Source organism: Phascolarctos cinereus, unplaced genomic scaffold (genome assembly GCF_003287225.1).
Source record: "Phascolarctos cinereus isolate Bilbo 61053 unplaced genomic scaffold, phaCin_HiC Scaffold_3;HRSCAF=262, whole genome shotgun sequence".
Classification (NCBI taxonomy): domain Eukaryota; kingdom Metazoa; phylum Chordata; class Mammalia; order Diprotodontia; family Phascolarctidae; genus Phascolarctos; species Phascolarctos cinereus.
Genome location: NW_027555736.1, coordinates 59349934 through 59367295, shown reverse-complemented (window position 1 = coordinate 59367295; position 17362 = coordinate 59349934). Strand labels below are relative to the sequence as shown.

Here is a 17362-nt window from a genome sequence, read left to right as displayed (position 1 = left end):
AGCTTCTTGACTTATTGGGAACCTGGGGCAAGCTCCTTGCTTTCCTTGGGACTCAGTGATTCCCTAGAGATTCCCCATGCCACTGATCTGTCAGGGCACAAAGAATATGGAAGTAGATAACAAAGGTCCAATCCTACAAAATCTCAAGAGATGATGGTTAAGCGATTGAATGAATTGGAGTGGAAGGGTGCCATATTAAGAAGCTGTGGCCATTCAAAATGGTACCTGAATTTGGGGTATGGTGTGAATCTGGGGACTGGAATTTAAGATGCTGCATGAATGTAAGGAGCATCCCCTATGAACTTGGTGAGATATTGTGAGAAGAACACAAGACAGAGCCAAGAGCCTCTGGTTAAATCACCAGTCCTATAACCACAGGCATTTTAATGTCTTTGAAATTCAGGTTGCTCATGTAGAAAATGGAGATAATACTTGTGCTACCTCTCTCACAAGGAATATGCTTTATGAACTCTAAATATAGGACAAGGGACTCTAAATATGTATGTGAACTCTAAATACAAGCTTCTAAAGGTGAGCTATTGAGGTACAGTATGAATTCAAGCCTCCAGGTAGTTATCTTTTTTTTATTGGACTAATGATTTTATTGACCCATAGAGGTCTCCCAATGAGGGAATGCCTTCCACTGGTATAGATTGGCACTCACTCAGCATCTTGTAGTCTTAAGCGAGTTGCCTGGGGCACTGAAAGGTTCTATGATTTGCCCGGCATCACACAGGAAGGATGTGCCCAAGGCAAGATTTGAAACGTAAGGTCTTTCTAAAACCTAAGCCAACACTTTTACCCAGTGGGCCACATCACTTCACCAATTCTTTTAGGGTAGAATATGACATTGTCAGAGACACAGGTCACATAGACTATTCTAGGGATAAGTCCCACTAGTGACTGAGTTTAGACAAGCTGGGCAAGAGGATGGAGTGCTTTGAAAAAAAAAAGATAATAGGGACTTGAGTTTGAATCCTGTCTCCTCCTGCCATCTGGCCCTAGGCTCTCTCTAATGAGAGGGTGTGGGGGGGTGGGGTAGGGAGTTTTAAGGTAAAGGTAGATTGTCACATCCCCAGTCCAGGAAAGTGGTTAGATACTTGCTGAAATTAGGAACCAAAAATAGTGTAGAATTTGAATAGTTTAGTAGAATCTATGATCTAAACACATTCCTAAGCACATGAGATTCAGACTCTTATATTTTTCTTTAAGTTGTCAGTGATCAGGTCTTTGTGACATTTAAAAAGTTTGAGACATAATTTCTGGGTAATTAATCATTTTGTTAATAATGCTAGCCCTTTATTGATAAAAGGGTTAGTTGATAACCTCAAATGCCAAAGACCTATCATGGTAGTGGGCTTATCGTTTATATGCCCTTGGAAGAGTGGGTGTTCTTGAGGGTGGCAATCAATTCTGATTGGTTAATAATTAATGAGAGAATGACTATTACAATGAGGGCTGGATCTATTCTGAGCATGAGGAAGCGGGTCACCAATTAAGTTCTATCCAAAATTGTCCTGGCAGTTTGGGAACCTCAGTGCCTCAAGCTGGGATAAGCTTGCCAGTTAACACAAGGTTTTGTTTGCTCCTCTGTGAGCGTGTGTGTGTGTGTGTGTGTGTGTGTGTGTGTGTGTGTGTGTGTGTGTGTGAAGAAGAACTCTGAGAAGCCACTCCCTCCACATTCCTATCCACAAATTGGAGTGGGGTGGAGTTCATGGGTGAGGAACACTGTATACAATGTGTGTAACTTTTTTTTCAATAATCAGTTTTGCTGATTTTTTTTCTCTTTTCTTTTCTTTCTTTTTTTCTTGTTTTCTCTTATAAAAATACTTTGCCCTAAGGGATGGCTCTCTGATGGAGAGGAAAAGGGGGATTCAGGAGAAAATCTAGACAACAGAAAAGCAAAAGATATCAATAGAATATATTTTTTAATAATCCAAAAGAGAGATAATTAGGCCATAAACTAGGTAGGTGGCCTTGGAAGTGGGAAGGAAGGCTTAGATAAAGATATTACAGGGGTAAGACTCAATTTCAACTGAGTGGTGGAGACAGAAGGTACTTTGGTATTTACTGAGATATAAAATCTTCAACAGTAAGGATTCACAGGGGCTGTAGAGACCATCTTGACTAAGAAAGGACCTCCACCATCATCTAGTCCAATTCCCTTATGGAGGCCCATACATGTGAAGTGACTTGCCCAGGGTCACACAAACAGCAAATGGCAGAGACATGATTTGAAGCCAGGCCTTCTGAGTCTGAATCTATCCTCTAGATTTCCCCAAGGTAGTACAGCTAGTAAATGACAAAGTTGGAATTTGAACCCAAGTCTCCTGGTGCTAAATCCAATGGTCTTTCTACCATACCACACAGTTCCCCTCCTTTCCTGGGTAATGTGGAACCTACTTCAATGCAAAGTGAGTGTATTATTGGTTAGCGCATTATCACGTATATTGGCATTTTCACCATAAATGAAACCAGGAGACACCAATAAGTGACAGCTAAAAGAGGGGCAGCTCACAGGTTCTCCTTAGAAAAATGATGGAAGGAATTTGTTGGCTGGTTGTTGGATTTGGTTTGATTGTGCACCCAAGGGCAACAAGAAACATCATTTCCTAGAACACTTGATCATCATGGCTTGCAGTGCTCAGATCAGCATAAGCAAACAGACCACCAGGAAGATAATTGCAACTTAGCAAGCCGTCCTCTGCCACAAAAACATCTTTTAAAGACCAAAATTCTCCTGGTAATGCTTTGTGACTGAAAATCATGGAACACAGTGATCTCAAAAGAATAAAAATTGCAGATGAATTGTAGGGCAATGGAGAGGTTAATGCTTTTAAGTAGATTACCCAAAATAAGTGGCCTAAAAGATGTGAATAAAGGGCCTTGTCCCTGGAAAAAAGAAGTAGACAGGGCAGGTAGCAGGAGTTATATATTGTCCAACTCAGTGTTGCACGGATGTTCTTGAAATATTAAAAGGACCAGTAGAAGGCCTACAGTACAATAGGTCAAACCTCTGTGGAAAAACATGAACAAGAATTGCAAAGGGGAGAGCTTCCCAACATCCAAATGGACTAACTTGCAAAGTGGTGAGTTCCCTGCTACTGGAGGTATTCAAGGAGACACTGAATGACCACCTGTCAGGCATGGTGTAGAAGAGAACCCTACATGGGCTATGAGGTCAAACTAAATGACTTCAGGGGAGTAGAAGGGGTGTTTTCTCTTCATATTGTCCTGACTGGTGAGGTTACTGGGGAGAATTACAGTAAAAGTTTATGGAAGGCAAGGGCCATTTTGTTTTTGTTTGTAAATTTCCTGAGCCTAGAGTTTCTGATGCATAGTGGGTGTATAATAAATTTTGGGGTGATTGTTTAATTTTGACTCATTTCTTTTGTTTTTACATCACTTTTGCTTCAGAGTACATCCCTCCCATCTCTCCTGTGCAGGAGCTATGCCTTGTAACAAAAAATGTTAAGATAAAGAGGGAAAAAAATCAGTTAACAAAACCAACCAGCAAAATCTGTAAACATAGTCAATAATTCCACACCCATATTCTCCCACCCCTGCAAAGAAGGAAAAGAGGAGGCATTTCTTCTATAACTCTCCAGGGTCAAGCTTCCTAGTCCTCATAATTACAGTTTCCACTTCCATTTTTTGTTCTGTTCTTTCTGTTTCCATTGTAGCAGCCATTTTGAATACTGTTTTCCAAATTCTGCTCACTTCATTCTGCATCAGTTCATATAAGTTTTACTATGATTCTACAAAAGCTCCGTATTCGTTGTTTCTTACAGCTTACACAATAGTGCTTAATAAATTCTTGTCAAATGAGTAAATCTGCATGTACATCCTAGGGTCACTCTCCTCTGGAATCCTAGGCACTGTCTAGAGCCCCTTAGACAGTACTACCACTATATTCCTTGAGGAGTTAAGGGGGGTAGCTGGTGGCACAGTGCTGGGCTTGGAGTCAGGAAGACCTGAGTTCAAATCTGGCCTCAGACACTCATTAGCTGGATGACTCTGGACAAATCACTTAACCTCAGCTTGCCTCAGTTTCCTCATCTGTAAAATGGGAATAATGATAGCACCTATCTCCAAGGGTTGTTGTGAGAATTTGTAAAAACCCAGTGCCCGGCACGTAGTAGGTATGGTATAAATACTTACTCCTCTTCCTCTCCAAGAATCTTCTCACAAAAGTTACAAACGTGCAATAACTCACTATTGCCTACATCACTCCATTCCATTCAGCAAACATTTATTAATTGCTTCTCGCACAGGGCTGGGCAATAGTAATACGAAGATAAAGTACAACAGCACCTGCCCTCAAAGAACGTACATTCTGCAGCAGCCAACATGAATTATTCTGCCCAGTATTTGAGACACATTATAATATTCCCCCTCTAGTTTTGTTTTCTGATTTTCTCCCTGTTGAAATGGAATTCCAGAATGTTGATTCCTGGAGCCAGGGCCGAAGTCTTGCTCTGTCCCAGGGGACAGAGGAGTGCAAATGCACCCATCCCTGGCTGCTGCTGCCTCTGACCACAGGACTTTCAAGGGGTGGGCCTGAGACATGACACCTGTTCCATCTAGACCACGGCTGCTGGATGCAGTGGGCACACCACAGAGTGTGCCTGACTTCCTTCTGATACCAGGCCCACCTGCAGGAGCTTGACAAGAGCCCAGCAGAGTTGTGTTTTTCTATTTATTTATTTTTTTGCCAACAGAGATTTGGAGTGTGCAGAAGCCAGAGGAAATTTTTTGTAGTTCACCATCAGGAGACAGATATAATGAAGAAACAAAATACAAATAAACTGTCTCTCAGGGAGACAGAAGCAGGGTAGTGTATGGGTAAGGAGGGGTGATTTGGAATCAGAAGACCTGGGGTTAAATCCCAATTCTGCTACTTACTACCCATATGACCATGGGCAAGTCATTCACACCTCTGGTCCTCATTTTACTCAACTGTAAAATGGGGGTGTTGGGTTAGGTGACCTCTAAGATCATCTCCAGCTCTAATTCCTGTGACCTTCCCTAGAATGTGGCAGCCTATAGGGTCTCCTTGGCATCCTGCATTCACACACTGCACACCTTTCTTCTTTTCCTTGTACCGTTCCCCTGCCCAAAATGCTCTCTGTCCTCCTCTCCCCCTCTGTAAATTCTACCAACCCCGTAAGGCAAAAGTTTTTAACCTTTTTTTGTGTTACATGAACCCTTTTGGCAGTCTGGTGAAGCCCATGGGCCTTTCCTCAGAACAATATTTTTAAATGCGCAAAATAAAATACACAGGATTACAAAGAGAGCCAATTACTTTGGAATTTGTTTTTCAGTCATTTCAGTTGTGCCCAACTTTCGTGACCCCATTTGGGGTTTTCTTGGCAAAGATACTGGAGCAGTTTGCCATTTCCTTCTCCAGATCACTTTACAGATATGGAGACTGAGGCAAATAGGATTCAGTGACTTGCCCAGGGTCACACAGCTAGTAAGTGTCTGAGGCTGGATTTGAACTCAAGTCTTCCTGCCTCCAGGCCCAGCGCTTTATTCACTGGGTCACCTAGCTGTCCCGTATTGGAATACAGTTATCAAAACATTTGAAGGCCGAGATCACCGATGCCAGCTTCTAGACAAGGCTAAGCCCCTCCTCTGTAGGAAGTCTTCCCTGACCCTGCCGATCAATGCTTATCTCTATTCTCTGAACTTGAAATCCATACGTACCACACCATTGAGCAGCTGGTAATGTATTTGCTGTAGGCAGAGTATGAGAGCTGGAGGGAACTTTACAAGCCAGCCTCTCCATTTAACAGATGAGGAAATTGAGGCTCAGAGATGTGGAGTGGCCTCTCTAAGTGGAAGGGCCAGCCCTCAGACCCTGACGAGTCTTCTGATTCCAAATCCCCTTCTCTTTCCATTGTGCTTGGCTGTTTTCTATCACTGCCCCTGTCATAGTCGGCAGAAAGGCCAAGCGGCCTTAGGTGTGATTGACAGAAGGTTTGTTTTTCTCCCATCAAAGCCCAAGGATCTTCCCAGAAAGGGCAGAGCCATAAGGGCTCCTCTCTGTGGGGCTCTCTAGGTCCTGCCCTGGCTGTGAATCCTTCTTCTGGGAAAGTGGTGCCTCCTTCCACCCCCTCACCCCCGCCTCCCACCCCCCACCTCCCACCCCTACCTCAGAAGCTCCCCCCTCTACATGTGTTTCCTGTTAGCCTCCAGCTGCACAGCCCCCCCTCTCTCCCGGAAGAAAACACTAACCTCAGTTTCACCTCCCAGTTTCTCTCCTGGGTCAATCAATCCCAGCTGCTTAATGTTTCCCCACTGCAGAGTAGAGACTGTCTTTCCTCTGGCCTTCTCCTCAGCTCCACAAAAGTAGGGAGGATAGAGTTGCCCATGTAGAGAGGAACGTTTCAGGACAGAAAGGGGACAAGTCCAGAGGAGATGGCTCCCTCCCACACCCCCAGACCTTGGTGGACTAAAAACAAACAAATAAATAAAGCCTCAGTTCTAATCTTGCCTCATACTGGCTGTATGGTCATGGACAAATTCTATTAATGCAACCTCCCTAAATCTCAGTAACTTCATTTTTCAATTAGAATAACATTATATTTATACTACTCACCTCATAGAGTTGTTATAAAGAAAGCACTTTGTAAAACTTTAAAATACAATGTAAATAAATATGTTATGAATTCATCTCATAGAATTTCTTCTTAATGCCACATGTCCCTACATAGATTTGACTAGTACCCAGAACCATATGGCACCCCACACAGATCTGCTATATATGGAGATATAGGCATATAGCAGCAAGGCTAGAAGGGACGAGAAGGTCATTGCATACAACTTTCTCATTTTACAAAAGAGGAAACTAAGGCACAGGCACAGACTTAGTTCTCAGGCATAGACTTGCTAAACATTGGCCAGGTAGTAAGTGGCAGAGCCAAAACTTAAACTCAGGTCTTCCAACCGTGAATCTAGGATTCTTCCCACTCTACTGCATTGGACTACTCCTGAACCATGTTGCAAAGGGAGAAAGAACAGTATGGCAATGAAGGCTTTGGGGGAAAAAGTCTCAGATGACATTCATATAGATGAGATGTCAAGAGGTAGTGCTGAAAAATATCCTGGTTAAATTGATGTGGCTTTGGGTGAGAAACCATATTCCAAGAGTATAAATTTATGTTGCCAGGAGATATGTCTCCAGTGCTTAACACAGTGCCTGGAACACAGTAGGCAATTCATAGATGATTATTGATTTGACTGTTTATTGATAGTCTCCCCTCTGCCTTGTTATGTGCAATATTTTTATTGATAACTCAGATGAAGAAGACACAGATGGGATATTTATCAGACTTACAGGGAAGGATAGTTAACACATTGGTTGGCAGAATTAGAATTGAGAAAATTCTCAGTAGATTGGAATGATGGGCCTAAATTAACAAGATGAAATTGAATAGAGATAAATCTATTATTAAAAGTGGCTAATACAAATGCACAGATGCAGGATAGAGATCTGACTTAGCTTAGCATCAGTTCATATGAAAAAGATCCAGGGCACAGGGAGAGAATGTTGATGATAAGCTTAATAGGAGTTAATAGTATGATATGACAATCAAAAAATCTAATTTTATATTATTGGTAGTAGCAGTGGTACTGGTGGTGGTGGTTATAGTGGTGGCTATAGTAGTAGTAGTAGTAGTAGTAGCAGCAGCAGCAGCAGCAGCAGCAGTAGTAGTAGTAGTAGTGGTAGTAGTAGTAACAATAATAGTTTATGTTTCTATAGGGCTTTACAGTCTACTGATTGCTTTCCTTACAACAATACTGTGAGGCTAGAATAATAGAAACATGCAATCTATCTCAGAGAATCCCATTTTACTCTGAGCTAGCCAGATCACATCTTGAGTATGATATCCAATTCTGTAAGAGAATCATTAACAAACTGAAGTATATTCAGAGGAGGAAAAACAGGATGTTGAAGAGACTGGAAATCATCTCATATGAGGATCACAGGATTCCGGAATTTGAAAGCTGAAAGAACCTCAGCCTAGTCCAACCCATAGGAATGACTGAAGAAAGTGGGGTTAGATGATATAAGAATGGCTCTCATGTGTTGAGAGATTAGATTATCCATGTGGCTCCAGAGGACAGAGCTAGGCCCAAGGGGGTGGGTGTTACAGCAAAGGAGAATATGGATCATTATAAGAAGCTTCTTAATAATTAGAGCTATCCAACAAGGAACAGGCATTGTTGTATGATAGTAAGCAACCCGTCCCTAGAAATATTCAAGTAGACAATGGATGTTGTCGGCAAGGTCGCTAATGGTTCCTTCCATTATGGTTCTTCTTTCAGAAGACAAGGCTAGATAAATACAGAAAGTCCCATCACCAGTAGGTTGTCCATTTGATGAATTCTTTGGCCATGGGAACCCATACTATGAATGATATATTAATGATTCTCTAAAAGCCACTTTCTCCCAGTCCTCAAAGGACTGCTTCTTTATACCCCTAGACTTTCCCAGCATAAGCAACACTGAATTCTGCCAGGATTCTGCCTAGTAGGCAAAGTCTACAGATGTCCAAATTTGGCTCCTGTCCCTATGCTAAAAGAGCACTGCCTTTCATGGAGCTGGCTCCCGGGGACATCCGTGAACCTCCAAGCCTTGAGGACCCAAGAAACAGCATACAATGCCAGGAATGACTCACTAGCTAAGTGTGACCTACTCTTAAGATCAAGTCCTGGGAATCTTTTCCTTCATGGCATCAAAAAAACCCCATCATCAGGTGAAAGTTTCCTTAATTAAAAATCAAAGCTTCTCCTTTCCTTTCTTCTGCTTTTTTTTTTAAATTAAGGTCCTTTATCTTCTCTCTCTCCCAACCTTCCAGTTTAAAATCCTCATAACAAATAAGCATGGTCAAGCAAAACAAATTTGCACATTGTCCATGTGCAGAAATGAATGCCTCATTCTTCATTTTGAATCCATCCCCTCTCATTAAGGAGGTGGGTGGCATAGTCCATCAGTAGTCCTCTGAAATCATGGTTGCTCATTGCATTGCATTGCCTTTCGAAGTTGTTTGCCTTTACAACATTGTTGTTATTATATAAATTATTCTAGTTCTGCTCAGTTTACTCTGCATTGTCTTATAAGTCTTCCCAGATTTCCCTGAAACCATTCCTTCTATCATCTCTTATGGTACAATAATATTCCATTACATTCATATGCCATAATTTGTCCAGCCTTTCCTCTAGAATGGCCATCCCTTTGATTTTCAGTTTTTTACAACTATAAAAAAGGGCTTCTATAAATATTTTTGTACATATGGCACCTTTTCCTCATTCTTTGATTTCTTTATAATATAAGCCCATTGGAGGTATCACTGAGTCAAAGAATATACACAGTTTAGTGACTTTCCTTCCTGCCAGTTCTTTATTATGGAGCAGTTTTTTAAATACCTCTTTGGAATGGGTTAAATGCAGGTGTACAGGGAATGGTCATATGACCCTGAGGTGGGGCTCTAGATTTGTAATCTTCCTTCCTTCACTCCTTCTCACTCTATGACTTCCAGCTGGGCCCAAAGGTGTCTCTTGGACCATTGATGTCCAGGAAGAACAAGGGGGCTTAGAGAAGACAAGTGTTCTGTATGTATAGGTATACATATATACAGTCCCGGCATCTGCACTGACCTCCACCAAACATCCCAGCCAATGCTCAGTGAGCTGCCATTAGGATCTTCTCCTAGACTGAAAAACTCAAAGAAAAACCTGAACTGGACCTGATATATATAATCTAGTCCAATCTCCTAACAGCCAAAGAAAGTAAGGTTCTCATGCTTGGCAACAATGACCCCAGTCACAAGTTCTTCCAGCTGGTAAACATTTCTCAAGATTAAAGCCAATCCCTAGAGAAATAAAACTCCAGTGCATTGGCTAAACCTAAGCAGCCATTCCCAGCACCCTCCAGGATGTTTCTGCCTTCCCAGAGCCCCTTAAACCCAGGGAGTCCAGCATCTGAAACAGCTCCTATTAGCATCAACAGATACCTCATTTTTGTAATTATTGCAATCATCTTCAACCCTTTAACCAAACAAATGTACCTGCACATAATGAAAAACTGGGCATCTTATAGAAAGAACTCCATAGGTTAGTTGGTTACGGTCTAAGATGGCTCCCAGGACTTGCTACATATATTGCTACATACATTTTAATATAACTGAATGATTAATGATATGAATGATAAAGCACTTATTTATTAACTACTTTCTATATGCAAAGTATATAGAAGAGAGAACATCTAGTCCTCTCATATAATGAAGGAAAATGAAGGCTAGAGAGGGGTAGTGATATCACAGATAGTAGCAAAATGGGGGTGAGGCCTCAGGCCTGATATCACCAGTCCAGTATTCTTTCCACTGTACCCCATTACTTCTAGGGATGACGGAGAAAGCCTATTAGTCTAGAATTCCAAATGCATTTCTTTTCTGTTTCTCTATCACATCCCTCCACCTTCCAGCCTCTTGACAAGGATTTGATAGCTAGCATCTGTATGACACTTTAAGGTCTGAAAAGGCAGTTTACAAATATTATTATTTTATCTTCTCAACAACCTTGGGAGGTAGGTGCTATCATTACCTCCACTTTCCTGATAAGGAAACTGAGGCTGAAAAAGATTAAGTGACTTGCCCAGGGTCACACACCTGGTAAGTACCTGAAGGTGGATTTGAAGGAGGACTTCATGATTCCAAGTCCAACCCTATCTACTGCTACTTCATTTGTTTTTCCTGTGTTGTTTCCTTCTTGGGTCCCTTATTTAATCCAGTCAGAAATTCCCCAGCCTCTGATAAGACAGGAGAGGAGCCATTTTGTCAATAACATTTAAGTGCCTACTATGTGTCAGGCACTGGGCAAAACTGGAGATGTACAAAGAAAGAAGAAAACAGTACCTGCCCTCAAGGAGCTCATAGTATAATGGGGGAGATGTAATAACAAATAGCTAAGTACCTAGAAGATAGACCTAGATTTGATGGAATATAATCTGAGAAGGAAAGGCCTTGGCAGCTAGAGGGACTAGGAAAAGCCTCCTGCAGAAGGTGAGGCTTGAGCTCAGTCTTGAAAGAAGCTAGGTGACACAGTAGATTGAGTGCTGGCCCTGGAGTCAGGAGGACCTGAATTCAAATCTAGCCTCAGACACTTGAATTTACTTGCTGGGCAAGTCACTTAACCCCAATTGCCTTGCAAAGAAAGAAGCTAGGGAAGTTAAAAGGCAAAGGTGACAAGGTAGGACATTCCAGGCATGGGGTACAGCTAACACAGAGACTTATGCTTCGGAAAAATCACCTTGGCAGCTGAGTGGAGGATTGATTGGAGCAGGAGGAGACTTGGGGCTGGGAAACCAATTAGAAGGAGAGGTGATAAGGGCCTGGACTAGGTTATGGTTTTCTGAGTAGAGAGAAGACATACAGGGGAGATGTTGGGAAAGTAGAAATGACAAGATTTGTCAATAGATGAGACATGAAACAAGAGAGCGGGGAATTACATTGTGGACTTGGCTGGCCACAAAGATGGTGGTGCCTTTAAGAGTAATAGGAAAAAGTTTAGAAGAGGAGAGGGTGCAGAGGGAAAGATGATGGGTCCTGTTTAGGATACGTGGAGTTTGAAATTTCTTCTGAGACATTCAGTTTGAGATGCCCAAGAAGTAGGTGGTGATGCATAATTGAAGCTCAGAAGATATACAAATCTGGAAATCATCTGCATAAATAGAATTGAACATTGAACTCATGGGAGCTGATGAGACCACTAGTGAGATAATACAGAATAAAAAGAGAAGAGGGCATAGCACAGAGCTAGGAGGCACACTTACATAGATGAAGTACCAGCAAAGGAGATAGAGATAGGAGGAGAACCAGAAGAAAGCAGTATCTCGAAAACCCAGGAACAAGAGAAGATCCAGGAGGAGGTTATCAATAGCATCGAATGCTACAGAAAGGTCAAGCACTATGAGGATTAAGAAAAGACATTTCACAAAAAAGAAAGAAAAAGGAAAAAAGGGGCAGCTAGATGGAACAACGGATAGAGGACCAGCCCTGGAGTCAGGAGGACCTGAGTTCAAATCCGGTCTCAGACCAGATACTTGACACTAGCTGTGTGACCCTGGGCAAGTCACTTAACCCCAATTGCCTTGTAAAAAAAAAGACATTAGATTTGGCAATTAAGAGATTACTGGTAATTTTAAAGAGGGCAGTTTCTGTTCAATAGTGAGGTCAAAAATCAGATTGTAGAGGGCTTAGACATCAAGAGGTTTAAACATGAAGGGGAGGGGAGATAGAGAATGATCACTTGTGAGGATAATGGGATCAAGTGAGGGTTTTTAAGGATGTGGGAGACATGGACACATTTGTAAGGCAACAGGAAAGGAGCCAATACATTTGTTGTTGTTCAATCATGTCTGACTCTCCATGACCCTATTTGGGGCTTTTCTTGGCAGAGATATTAGAGTGGTTTGCCATTTCTTTCTCCAGATGAGGAAACTGAGGCAAACAGCGTTGTGACTTGACCTGGGTCACACAGCCAGTGAGGATCTGAAGCCGTATTTGAACTCAGGTCTTCCTGACTCCAGACTCAGTGCTCTATCCACTGAGCCACCCAGCCAATACATAGGGAGAGATTGAAGATTAAAGAAAGAGTAGGGAGGATAATGGGGGCAATTTGCAGAAGTTAGAAGGGGAAGGATCCAGGGTGCATGCAGGGAGGGGTTTGCCTTGGCAAGGAGAAGGGCCACGTTTTCATCCAAGACCAGAGTGAAGGAAAAGATAATGAAAGATGTCTGAATGATTTGAGATGAAGAGCAGTAGAGTAGGGAAGAAGGAAGTGCTCTTAGCAAATGATATCAATTTTTTCAGCAAAGTATGAAGTGAGGTTCTCTGTTGACAGGGCTGGGGAGAGTAGGCTCTGTGGGAGGGTTGAGAAGAGAAAAAGTTGCTTGAACCAGCTGCTGGGCAGAATGGGAGAATCAATCAATTAGGGAACAATTGAATGTTTGCCTTGCTGCAGTTAGAATCCAATTGAGATGAGGTAATATGCAATGGCTGCATTCAACACAGTTTTGTGATTTCCTTCAGCTTTGTTTAGCAGCATGTAAATAGGAGGAAAAGAAGTGGATGATGAGAGTAATTCAAGATTGGGGTGCGGCAAGGTGCCATGAGTCAATGAGACAGGTCAAGGGGAAAAGTTAGAATTGAGTTGGTTCTTGTTGCTGTGTGGTCCTTTCAGTTGGGTCCAACTCTTTGAGGCCCTATCTGGAGTTTTCTTGGCAAAAATACTGGAGTGGTTTGCATTCATGTCATACTCCAGCTCATTTTACAGATAAGGAAAGTGAGCCAAATGGGGTGAAATGACTTGCCCGGGTTCTGTGTGAGGCTGGATTTGAACTCATGAAAATGAGTCTTCCTGAATCCAAACCCAATTCTCTATCCACTCTGCCACCTAGCTGCCCTGAGTTGATTCATTGGGGGTCAAAATAGAGAAGGGCCGGGGTCATGACTGAGAAAGAACTGAAGGGTGGAGGGAATGAAGGTCAGGATGAGGATGAAGTACAAGGCAAGGAAGTGATAAAAGCACAGGGAAAGATAGAGTGATAAAAGGTAATTATCAGATGAAGGAATTTCAGAGTTGATGAACACAGAAGTAGAACGTTTATGGGCAAGATCAAGAGTATGACCAACTCTGGGTGTGTACCTGTGGTGGAGTAAAACAGCAGGTCATGGGAAGTGAGTGGAGTGAGGAACTGAAAAGTTAAGGTACTTGAGGGGGTATCAAATGTGTGTGGATGTTCCCTAACATAAAGGCAGGAGATGGAAAGGAGAGAAAGACTATGAGGCAGGCACTGAATTCTTTGAGGATGGAAGGAGAACATCCTGGAGAGAGACAGATAATAACTACAAAGATCTGAATTGAGCAATAATTTGGATATTGGGACTCCAAAAAGGAAGATTCCATGGTGAAGGTGGTGGAGAGAAAATCTAGAAATGGCTGTGGAATAAGGAGTATTCTGACTCATCCACCTTGATCAGTGAGTTATGGCATTTGAAAGAAAGTACAACCAGTGCTGGACAAGGAAGTGAGGGCTAGAAGGTAGAAGGAGTAAGAAAAGAAGACATTTAAGATGAAAGCAAGTGTGTTAGTTGTAGAGTAGACATTCTCAGAGGACACAGTGGAAGGAGTAAGCAAGTCTAGATTGGGACATTTGGAGTATAGAGTTGTGGTAGATAGTCATGAGAGAATGGTAAGTTGAGAATAAGGAATAGGGTTTGTACATTGGCAGAACTAAGTTGAGAATAAGGAATAGGGTTTGTACATTGGCAGAACCATTGTAATGGGGTTAGTAAAGGGAATGGAAGTTGGCTAACCCTTGAGGAGCGAGTCCAGGTCCAATAGGATAAAGTTCCAATGAGAGAGGCATGAAATTAGATTGTTGCTCCCCGTCTCCATCTTCCTTCCCTCTGTTTCGCCTAACTGGAACATTTAGAAAAGGTTAAAGATGCCCCCTAATCTATTCTAGAGCACTGAGCATGGTAATCCAGCCCAGTCTATGGCCACAAGAGCAACAAAGTGAGAAAACAAGGAGAAAGTGTGTCTAGTGGAAAGGTGGAAGTCACAAGGTCTCCTTTCTCTTCCTGGGCCTCCCACTTATTAGCAGTTCATACTGACTACTCGTCCTCAGTTTCCCTACCTGTGAAATGAGGGATTTGCCCCAGATTATTTTCAACCCTAACATTCTGTAATTCTCTGAAATATGTTTTCTTTAAATGATTTAGCTTTATGTGTTGTGCTTGGAACCCAACTTTGGGAGGATTCTGTAGGTGGATTCTGATAGAATAGTGGACTGAATGTCTTAATATCTTTGTCTTGTTGAGCATTAGAATAATAATGACATGCCTTATATATTTCAAAATAGTTTCCCGTCTATCATCTCATTTGATCCTTGTAGTACTCCTGTGAAAAAGACAATAGCAAGTATATGCATCAATAAGTCAGTAGATTAGTGATTTCATTATTAAGGGTTTACCCTTCAAAGATGCAGGCTGTGACTCATCCACGCACACATTCTGGTCCTACACAATTCTTATCCATGTCCTCCAAATAAATCCTCCGCAGAGGATCCAATGTACCCAACATGCCAAAGGCACACTTCCTCTAGGTCTTTTTTGGCAGAAATGATTATCCCTATTTGACAGATGAAGAAAATGGGACCCAGAGAAATTGCTGACGGAGCTGGTATTAGAACCCAAGTCTCTAGACTCCCCATGACATGTGCCTTCCAGATGGCCCTTACTAATTTTGTTCGGGTCTCTGCCTTCTGCAGTTCTTCCCCCACCCCCTTCGTTCCCTGCAGGAGGATTATTTCTGAAGTCAGTATGACTGGGGCAGGCCAAGGCTGTGGAGAAGGTAATGTCTTTGTCAACTGGCCAAGAAGCTGTCCTCACCAGGAGTCCTCCCAGCATCCTCTGCAAGTTTTCCAGGAAAAATGATTCCCAGGGCCCCAGGGAAGGAGGGAAGGAAGGAGGGAGGCTGGGGACTGAGCAGGAGAGCTGCTTCTGTCAACAAACTGGATAACTGATGAATTCTTCTCTGATTTCTGAAGCAAAGCTACAACACATTTTGTAAGGCAAGGTTTATGAGAATCCTTGAGGTTAAGGTACTTACTTAGACCCTCTCCCAAACTTCCATAGGTCCTGCCCCATCTACCAGGCCATGGAATTGGGAGTGAGGCAGTGGTACTTGATAGGGTCAGAGAATATATGATTTCAAGTTCAAGTAGACCTCAGAGGTCATCCAGTCCAATGCCCCCATTTTGCAAATGAAGATATTAAGAAGTAAAGGGGTTAAGTGACTTTTCCCAGAGTCACACAGGTAGGGAAATGTCAGAACTAATATTTCAACTCAGGTTGTCTGACTCTAACCACAGCATTTTTGCATCAGGTGGAGAATGAGGTTAGATATAAGGACAGCCCTGGCAGACGATCCATCCTCTCTGGAGGTGAGCCACGAACAAGATTACTTCAGGAGGACATTTTCATCTGTTTCTCTTCTCACTCCAGTCTTCTGTAACAAGAGAACAAGTTATCCTTTGATAGTTCAATATTCTGTTGCCAGTAGTCTCCACTAGTACAGATCAAAACCCAACCATGTCTTTTTACGCTGAGATTCTTGTCCAAGTTTCTCTTAAAATCTTCCATCTACCCACCTCTTTCTAATTCTTTTAACTATTGTCAGTACTGGTAATCTCTCTTCAAAGTCCTGTTCTATTGCCACACATCATGGAAAAGAGATGTTCTGAGAACTGAGTTCTCAGAGGCCGTGCCAAGGTCTGACAGGTTCCACCATGCTGGAAAGGGTTCTGGTACAGTCCTTGAAGCAGACCATATCTCCTCTCTGAGTTCCAACCTTATCTCAGCCTAGCTAAGTAGAGAGTGGCTTATTACAGAGGGCATGACTACTTTATAATTGTTTGACCTTGGCTACTGAACTAACAACCAAAGTCCCACACTGTATGGTTTTAGTAAGGTTCTTTTTCTTAAATGACTTAAATGTGTTCAAGATTTAATTGGCTCAGGGGAATACGGCTTGACAAAGCTTCCTGGTGACTTGAATACAAAAAAAGCCACAAACAGTATAACTGATATGGGATGATCACCATTGGGAATGTATTGCTCTATCCTCTATGAATATCCTTTTTCTGCTGTGAATGTCCTTCCTCTGCTATAGCTAAGTAAACCTCCATAACTGTTATATATACTATTGAGTGTTTTGTGTTGCTCCATTCTCAAGCCTGAGGGACCAGCCCAACCTGGTCAGCTTTGACCTACTATATCCGTCTATGAAACCAGAGCTACTCTGGGGATGTTCCATTCCTATCCTTGCATTCATCATCTGTATATGCTGCATCCCACTCCTGCCCACCATGCATCTTTCCATTGTCCTGCAATTTGGATTTTTCTGAGATCCTAGCATTTCATAATTTTTAACCCTACTACATTACTAGGAGAATATTGGTGCTAAAAATATTTAATTTTTATGGTGTGGAAAACCTTGGGATCACTGAAAACAAGATGTTATTTTCCAGATATGAATACAGCTCAATGAAGGCAATGGCTGCTTCTATTCAATTAGAGGACTAGTCATTAATTATCAGGACTATCTTTTAATGGACTAATTCAAAAGTTGCCCATCAGCAACATGTCACAATCTAGGAAATATACATTCTATATCCACTTGGCTTGCTCCATGTGGAGTGCTAACAGTATTAGTGGATGTCACTGAGGAAGCCATGTAGTGTTTTGGTGCTCAGTGGAGTCAGCACAATGTAATTTCCAAATAGGATCAT

General features: G+C 42.2%; 1 protein-coding gene across 2 annotated transcripts in view; it reads left to right on the top strand.

Moving 5' to 3' along the window:
* The window catches only part of ZCCHC24 (zinc finger CCHC-type containing 24), a 140851-nt gene that overhangs the window by 110508 nt on the left and 12981 nt on the right, over positions 1-17362 (top strand). The window contains exon 4 of one of the 2 annotated variants that reach the window (XM_078150875.1): positions 1842-3375. The exons of the other annotated variant lie outside the window; for it this stretch is intronic. Within the exon in view, the coding sequence (XP_078007001.1) occupies positions 1842-1955 (114 nt within the window). The 3' untranslated portion in view covers positions 1956-3375. Of the gene's footprint in view, positions 1-1841; positions 3376-17362 lie in introns of those variants that run through there. 2 annotated transcript variants of the gene reach the window in all.